This window comes from Amblyomma mixtum, chromosome 2 (assembly GCF_055824585.1).
Source record: "Amblyomma mixtum isolate Tamu chromosome 2, ASM5582458v1, whole genome shotgun sequence".
NCBI lineage: Eukaryota > Metazoa > Arthropoda > Arachnida > Ixodida > Ixodidae > Amblyomma > Amblyomma mixtum.
In genome coordinates this window covers 172,857,552-172,866,560 of record NC_143013.1, presented here as the reverse complement: position 1 = coordinate 172,866,560, position 9,009 = coordinate 172,857,552, and the positions used below count along the sequence as shown (strand labels likewise).

Genomic DNA, 9,009 nt, shown 5'->3' with positions numbered 1-9,009 from the left:
TAAGAGCGAGTTCAGTTGACCGGCAATAAGTGTGTGACTTCAGCGTAGTGTGATATTAAGCGGCCGCCATGTCTGGCGCAGCTAAGGACTGGAAATATCTTTACACTCAAATTGCAATGATAGCCGTCCACTGCCGCTTCACACACACTTTGTTAGACGCTACTCTTCAATAATCACCGCCCAATAATTCCTCATGACGGTGCTTTTAAGGTTAAATAAATTATTATTGTGCTGTTTGTTAATTTTTATCGCCGCCAAGGAGAGCACACCAGTTGCCATTTACAACTGCACCAGTGAAATTGTGTAATTACTATCATTGACCCAGAAAATAAACGAGCCACCACAAGTGCATGCATTAGTTAGGAAACACAAGGCCCATAATCTTAGCCACTCCATGGAGTCTGGACTGGAGCACCGCTTGAGCACAAGGTTGCAGCGTTTCAGGCGGTGGATTTTCCCAACATTGACGGCGTTGTTGCCGGCCCCGTTCTCTGAGGAGGGTGTGTCTACTGCGGCGCACCAACGGGAACCTGTCCCGCCAGGTTCACTTCCTCTTTCCTGAAGGAAAGAACAACACGGTTGTTAGGCGATGTCCTAACGGGGAGACAAAAGATTCGAGAACGACGGTAAAGACTTCTACGTCCATGGGCTTCATGTATGGCAGTGACCTCTTTATATATATAGTATTATACATTAAGTGCGGACAGAAAAGCTCGATAAAGAAAATATAAATCGGGTTTCGCTACCGCTCACACGTCCTGGAAAATTTGTCCGCGATGCTGCATCTGCGACAAATCCAGAATAACGTTCGCTTAGCAATATTTCCTGAGGGTGCGGTTTGCGCCCCCGGCTCTCATTTTCGACCAAGAATAATCTGTCGTCCTTGAAGACTACACACACAATACATACCCTCAGTTTCTTGTGCAAGTAGGTGCTACACTAACCTGCAGTACTCCGAGGGTGAGAATTACGAACGTTGCGTGCAGACACTGTTAAATCATTCCGTGTGTTCACAACGCACGCTTCTGAAATTTTTAGCACGCATCTATAGTGACCGAACTTAAGAAGGGACTGGCGTTGCCAGTAGTATGCATCAGCTTTCGAGGTGGCTGAAGTGGCTATGGGGGGACCATCAACTACTCTACAGTTTCGTTTGCGCCGTTTTCGTTGTTATACTGCAGCTACTACATCTACCGCGACTTTCATTAAGTAAGATATTTTGAGCACCGGTAGAAGCAGAGCAACATCACGAAAATTGCAAACAAGACGTGGAGCTAAACGCGACTTTCTTGGTTTGTCTCAGAACAGTACAGAATTTATTGCAGCCCACATAGAAACAGTTCTTTTCGTACATGGGACAAATTGCAAAAATAAATACGAAATAAGCGTTTAATCACCGAAAATGATTGCACCGCTTAATATCATGGCAAGCCTCCGGTTCCCGAAGCATATGTAAAGAAACAGCGCAATAGGCAGCAGCACTCCTGCGACCATGAAAGCGAAAGGTACTTGTGTCCAAGCCATTTGCATATACAAGGCCATAATTGCTTCTCACAGGTGCTGAACAGTGAGCAGCTCCTCCCGGCGAGCGCTATGGACTGCTCTCCGCATGCTCAAGACAGCGTTATCCCGTGATGTTACAAAGCGAACAGGGACCACGAGGAAGCAAGTCGCATAATGTTGCGACACTGTAGACTTCTCAGTTGCGAATGGTGCGAAAATTCACACCGTCAACAGCGCAAGATGTACCTCACTTATCTGCGGCTTTTCGAACGGAGAAAGCTCTGAGAGAATCCGTGCATGATCGCGGTCCCGTGCCTGTCGGGTCGTTCAGTATATCACCTCAGCATGAAGAACAATATCAGTTTTTCGAACATACCTGCTGCTTCCGCATAAAACTTTCAAATCAAAAGCCACTTCGCAATTCTTTAGGCCGCAGTCAGAAGCCATTTTGTAATGCCTTTTTTTTTTTCACGCACGATAAGAAACAAGACTGGCGAACAACACTAACTTCAAGTGAACAAGGCGGCAGCGGATCTACTAACAAATGCTGTGAGCGTGGACGAAAGGGGTATGCTGCCTCGTTCTTGCCGTCAGCAAAAGTTGTGGCCGTGTGTATATAAAAGCTGCATCTTACCAGTACTCAACTATGGGGCATAAACGTGGAGGCCAACGAAGATGGTTCAGCTTAAGTTAAGGACAACGCAGCGAGCTATGGAAAAAAAAGTTATAGGCATAGCGTTATGAAAGCCGGAAGCGGGCAGAGTGGGTAAGGGAACAAACACGAGTTAATAACATCCTAGTCGAAATCAACAGGAATAAGTGGGCTTGGGCAGGGCATGTAATGCGAAGGCAAGATGACCGGTGGTCCTTAAGGGTAACAGAGTGGATTCCAAGGGAAGGCAAACGTAGCAGGGGACGGCAGAAAGTTTGGTGGGCGGATGAGGTTAAGTAGTTTGCGGGGATACAGCGGTCGCAACTGGCAAAGAACAGTGTTAATTTGAGAGACATGGGAGAGGCCTTTGCCCCACAGTGGGCGTATTCAGGCTGATGATGATGATGACGATGATGATGTGGCCGTGTATAGACAACTATAGTTGGGTCTTCACGACTTTGCGCCCAGACGGAATGCGAAACTCCTCAGTGTGGAGATTTCCGCGGTGTTTGTAACTGGAAATCACAAATGTGTGCCACTCGCCTTTTGGACACGATAGGCGGTGATCCGACAAAAGGGGTGGTGAACGGGGTGGCCATCGACACCTTCTTTTCTTTGGCCAACTCCTGTGTCCACTGAGGACCCTGCGCAGTTGATCCCGGTTGACTGCCCTCTAGCAAAAGCTCCACAGAGGTAGTCTTCTTTCTCCATATGCTCAACGGTTCGTAGCAAGTCCTGGAAACAGTGCACATCAAGAAGTGGGTCAAGATCACGTAAATATTTGTTCGTTTTTCATTAGCTTCCCATCTTCCCCCAAATATCCAAATTATAACGCAGAAAACAAACACATCATGGTGGTATGGTTTATCGTGTTTGATGTCCCAAAGCGACTCGATCGGGCTATGGGGACGCCGTAGTGGAGAGTTGCGGGTGATTTTGACCACCTTGAGTTCTTTAATACTCACTGACGTGAGACAGTACACTGGCCTCTTGCATTTCGCCCCCATCGAAATGCCAACATCGCGACCAGGACCGAACACGCGTCTTTTGGGTCACCAGCCGAGCACGACATCCGCTGAGTCACTGCGCTGGCCAAAAACATTAAACCTTGCGTTTGACGCATGACAGTTTTAGTTGCTTATGCGCCATAAAACACAACACAATATTACAATTATAACTCTTTAGATTCTCTGTAGGACCCAAGATGTTTCAAGCACATCAGACTCATTAAAACAAAAACAAGATTGTGTAGCTATCGTCACAGCTAGCCTGGTCAGATTATGCTTGCAATGTATATTGGGTTGCTGCACCGAATTGGGCTTCCGAAAATATTTTTTCAAACAATCATAGCACTGTCCAGTAGATTTAACACAGCAGTTCTACTAGCAAGTCCTCCCGCTGGTGACACAGCTAAGGTCAGCAGCTAAAGTGAAAAGAATAAGCCTTCTTCGATATGCGTATCGTCAGTACATACCTGCTATGGTTCTTCAATCTGTAAAGGTTCCCAGAAAGAAAACATTGGAACCAAAGAATATACTAGACGCTGTCCTAGCTTTGTTCTGGAAGCTGGCATTGCCTGATCTATGAAACTCGCATCTACAATCTCATCATCCGTAATACTGCAATAACTTACGCCTACCTCTTAGGCCAATTCGTTACCATCCATGAGTGTCGACACCAAATGCTTGCTGTTTCCATTAAACGCGTTCTACCCCCTCTGCCTTCATAACCTATAGCCGGGAGTTCCACTGCACGACCAAGAACGAGTAAGCGCAAATAACAGGGAATAAATCGCAAAACAACACAGGACGGACGCAAAGACAACCCAAGCCGGTACCACCTTGATCCCTGCCAAGTATTTTGTGCAGTTTTTCGTTACTACAAACTACCAACTGGCCTAAAATGGCATACTCCTAAGTTACAAATAACTTGCCTGCGGATCACCGCTTGACACAGTCTAGAGTTCTATAATAATTACGCTACAGCAAGAATGTTCCTTTCTTGAATCACAATGGTATTCCAAATTGCTTGCTCACAATTTATAATTTTCATCTGTATTATAAACACCGGTATTCACTGATGCAGCTCAGCATGCCAGGATGTTTTTCAACGCTACGTTTTTTTTTCGCGCAGGCCATTTATCTCCAGTCCTTGCTGTCAGAGAACAACCACGACTTCGCTCACATGGCTCGTACGACCTCTACGACGAGCCAGAAGGTTGTCTGGAAGAGCATCACCGACACGACCAGCAGGTAGAGGAACCAGCCGGTGCCGACGAGGAAGCCACTCGCGTAGACCCAAGCGAAGGAGAGCACCACGGCGTCGCCCGTGGCCGATACGGCGTCCACCACCATGCGCAGTATGTCTACCCGGTGGTCCGGGTCACAGAAGAAGTCAGTGAGCGGCTGCGATCAATGTGCAACCGTCGCGTAAGCAGCCAGCTCCCATCACGTAGGCTTAACGTTTACGGCGCACTGATGTAGTAGAAAGTGAGATCACTGAATCGATTCCACACAGCCACAGCTTTACTTCAGCGGAGAAAAAATTAAAAAGTAGTCAGATATTGAAGTTGCAATGCGTTTTGAAGACCTTTAAATTACCACGCGCTTTTCATCTCATGTGAAGCTCTGGCCTCAAAAACTGAATTTCACACCGACAGCTCTTTACTGTTGATGGGTGTGGAAGGAGAAAGGAGGAAGGTATGGCAAAAGCATGAGAACGCGCAACAATGCATCTGTGGTTGCCGTGGAACCAGCCGAGGAATAGTTACCCCAGACGGAGGAAGAGGAACGCCGTAGAAGGGGTAGGGTGCGGCGAGAGGAAGAGGACATGGCGAGCGAGAGTAGAAAACACCCGGAACCTGGTTGCCATGCCAAGAGGTGGGAGGGTATGAACTAGAAGTGAAATGAGGTAGAGGTGAAATTTCTTGGTATGAACTGGTCCCGACGTACGTGCTCCTTTGATATTTTTAATTCCTCGGTACCTGCCTTTAACTGTTGCTACTTTCCAAGGACATTCAACATTACTTTTTTCGTACTGCACAGTGCCATATATAGGCAACGCAAGTGGTTGGGTTTGAAGCGTTGTCACCGTCTCCTCGGTGCGTAATCGGGACTTCTCTGCGGCCGTCTATGAATTCCTGGCGAACGCAGGACATTCATGCTTCCTGCGTCCCGAGCTCCCAGCCAGAAAGTCCGCCACTTTGTCAACCGTTTAAATATGCTACATGGCCGCATCTACCTCTCCAAAGGAAGGGAATGTATGCTTGTTCAGTTCAGTTCAGTACAGTGCATTTATTTCAGTCATGTACAATGGCTGAGGAGAAAGGAAAAAAAGCCGCGCACGCGGCTTGACAAAGCTCCCATCTCCCGTAGCGGCTTGGCACGGCGATGACAGGCAGCAGTAAAACAATAACAAGAGAATGCATGAAATAACAAATATGTACAATATCTTCATAACAGATCACCAGAATAGTCTCGGTACTGTTACACACACGCAAATGATAGTTTAATCACAGCACATAGATACTTACTTTATTTTACAGTTGGATATGATTCATTGTTTTGTAAGAACATATTTCTGACAGCGTTATATGAAACGGAAAGAATGGATTGATTAGTGAAAGCATTTCTATTAAGGAAAGATGGCAACACATACCTGAGAGTTTGAAAACCGTAATTTGTGCGTGGACAAGGTACATACCAATATTCGTAGTGTCTTGTGTTGTGAACAGTGGTATTTTCCCGTAGATTCGCAAGGTCAGCAAAAAATGTGGTGTCACTATGTACCTGAGATTTGTACTGCTGAATTACACGGTACTGATGAATAACCCTTGCATCCATAATGCGGTATTTTGCAAATAGAGCACTCGTATGTGCTAAGTATGTGGCACCCGCAATTGCTCTGACTGCATTTTTTTGTAATGTCAAAACCTTGTGAATATTAGTTTGCGTCGTTGTACCCCAAACCAAATGACAATATTTAACATGAGAGTCAAAGAGGGCATGGTAAATAACAAGTTTTGTCCTAGTAGGTATCATGCACTTCAACCTTCTGAGTATGCCGACAACGCGAGCTAGCTTACTCTCCATTTGCTCGATGTGGTAGTCCCATAACATAAATTCATTGAAGTGAACGCCAAGTGTTTTTACATCCCTGGACCCATCCGCTTGGACCTCTGCGCTTCATCACACACTGAGCCTCAGTGTGCCCAAAGCTGGTATGTTAAATACTTACATGCGACTTCAACGACATTACTACTGGTGCGGTATGTGCCGCTTTGTTCGTCATTAAGTGCGCTGTTGCCCAACTGCCAACGCATAGAACGCCCCTTCACCGCTCCTACGAGCCCATACAGCTTTTGTTGTGTCCAGCCCACCCCGTCGACCAAGTGGACATAGACCTCTATGTGCCACTTGCCATCATTCCGAATGGTCATTGCTGAGTCATCGTGGTAGTCAACCACCTCAGTCGCTACACTGAAACTTCGTCGTCGCTACCCGCCTCCGCGCATGATGTTGCGAGTTTCACCCTGTTCATATATTTCTCCGCAATATTGCACTAAAGAACTGCTGAATCACCGAGGACGTGCGTTTCATTCGGAAACCACTTAACCACTGCTTCAGCATGCCACACTGTTCAGCGCTCACCGGCTCACCAGCCTCAGAAGAACGGCATGATGGAACGTTTCAATCCTACTTTCAGTGACATGCTCGCCATGTACATCGCCTCGGACCGTTCCAATTGGGACCGGGTTCTTACATTTGTGACCTACGTTTATAATAATGCCACGCAGAGCATAGCCGGCTTCCCCCCTTTCATTCTCCCGTACGAAGCACAGACATCGTCCTGGTGTCTCCGAATCTACGACCCATCCGGAAGCCGCCACATGCCCGGAAGAATTCCGCGAGCTTGGGCCGTCATTTAAAACATAAGGCCATTTTCGTCAGAACCACCTTCACGCCACCTTCAACACCACGGCCCATACCACGGCCCATACCGTGTTCTGCAGCAGGCTTCTTGCGTGAACTATGTTACTCAATCAGTTGCCTCCTTCCGTCGTGTTGTTGCCTCGTTCCGAAGTGTGTTTATTGCGTGCGCACGCATATGTCTAATACAACATTCAGTGTTAACATGTTCTGCGAGATTAATGCGGCTGAATCTTCGCGCATACGATGACGGGGAGCGGAACTCGTTGCCCGTGCTGCATTCCATAGATGCTAGGGCTATTTCGCAGGTAAGTATATTTATTTATTTGAACATACTGCAGGCTCTTTTCGGGCCCATGCAGGAGGGTTTACAATGCATCATTGATCAAACACAGTAAAAACGAAAATTCAAAAATACAGAGATGTTCTCTGACCAAAGCACAAAAAGGGTAGGAGAGAATTAAACAGAAAAGTCAATTTTTTCGACACAATTAAGAAATAGTTCCGATATAATTAAGTATAGCTCGGTCTTGGCACTTTTGGAAGTTCCGCTCCCAGGGGGCGACACGCTTCGCCGAAGGTCACACTGTGCATTGATTTTCTTACACACGAGCAGCGGGTTTTGTTATACTTTGTTAGAGCATCGAGGTGCATGTCTGCCGTTTGACCTTGAATATGTCTAGTCGCATACATGCGCTCTTCATTTTTTGTTAACACGGCGCTGCAGAACGTAGCTGCTGTCCACGTCAGTGTGACTTTCGACGAAGTTAAAGCCGTGTTTAGTGCTTCAGCTGATCTCAATATCACTGCCTACCTGCACGGTATTAGAAAAGTTCCGCTTTTTTCTTTTTCTGCGGCTATGGACATGGCAGCATGTTCTCCCTTAACGAAGTATTCGTTCCCTTTATTACTACCACAATGGGTGCAGACAATACTTCGAAGTTAGTTTAATTATAGCGCTTTTTTCGAATTTGTTTCCCTCGTGCAAGAATGTGCTGCCACTCTCCATCTTCATATCACATTACATATAAATACCACCGCAAATCAGCAAGACACATGACGAAGAACGAGGAGACACAAGCTCTGTCGTGTGTCTTGCTGGTTTGCGCTGGTATTTATATGTAATGGATCACCAACTAGCCCGCACTCTTACCCTACTGAATCTCCATCTTATTCAGTGGAGAAGAACTGGACGTTCTGCCTTAAACACCTGGTTTCAGACTGACGCACGCTGTGCCTGAAGGCACAATGCTTCCGCTAGCAGGCTCTTACCGCGGGCTTGAGGCGCACGGCGAAGCGCTGTTGGCAGACGTCGCACTGGTTTGTGCCCCGCTCCCGGAGCCACATCTCGAGGCACTGCTTGTGCGCGTAGCCCACGGAGCCCTTGCAGGCGCACGGGGACACCAGGGGCCCGCTGCCGGCGAGTGCCCCGCGGTAGCATACGCGGCACACCGGCACCGGGGCCTCCGCGGCCACGGCGTTCTCTGAGGTCCTCACCTCACGCTTCACCTCGGCCGGCTCAGTCGCCATGACTCCTTGCAGGTTCCAAGCTCGGAAACGACCGCTTTACTTCCGGTGACCCTGGTTCCTGGGGAAAGATCAGCAAGGAAAATGAAGGGATCTTAAAAATGTTCAGGGCTACGAAACAAACGTCGCAGTTCACAGGTACTGCTGTTTAGACACACTTCAGAGAACTAAAAAAACAGGCAGAGGTTATTCCTCAGCGCTTCGCTATGCCGTGCTCCATAACTTATGAAGAACTTGAGACCATCTACACGTTTTGGTTAGTTGCGAACTCTTCTCCGAAGACAATTGAGCCAGCAAGGTGATTGTGGCGCCTGCTATGGAGGTAGCACTGCACAAGGCGCTATCCCGCTAAAGCTTGTAACGGCACCTGTACAAAAAGGTTGGAAACTGAAAGAAAAA

The 9,009-nt window shown here is 47.4% G+C and overlaps 1 protein-coding gene across 1 annotated transcript; it reads right to left on the bottom strand.

Annotated features, from left to right (window-relative positions):
* Positions 1 to 506: 506 nt before the first annotated feature.
* Positions 507 to 8,613, bottom strand: LOC149361671 (uncharacterized). Its single transcript, XM_089568120.1, has 4 exons — positions 8,356 to 8,613; positions 4,340 to 4,560; positions 2,699 to 2,890; positions 507 to 558 (listed from the first exon to the last, which is right to left on the bottom strand). The coding sequence occupies exons 1-4, from the start codon at positions 8,611 to 8,613 to the stop codon at positions 507 to 509; spliced, it is 723 nt and encodes a 240-aa protein (XP_089424246.1).
* Positions 8,614 to 9,009: the final 396 nt, after the last annotated feature.

Excerpts from the sequence above, each read along its gene's own strand:
- LOC149361671 (XM_089568120.1), bottom strand. The coding sequence starts at position 8,613 with ATGGCGACTGAGCCGGCCGAGGTGAAGCGTGAGGTGAGGACCTCAGAG. Across the intron at positions 2,891-4,339 it reads GTAGAGGTCGTACGAGCCAT|GACTTGCTACGAACCGTTGA; the intron begins GTGAGCGAAGTC and ends CACTGTTTCCAG. Across the intron at positions 559-2,698 it reads CCGCCTATCGTGTCCAAAAG|GAAAGAGGAAGTGAACCTGG; the intron begins GCGAGTGGCACA and ends TCTTTCCTTCAG.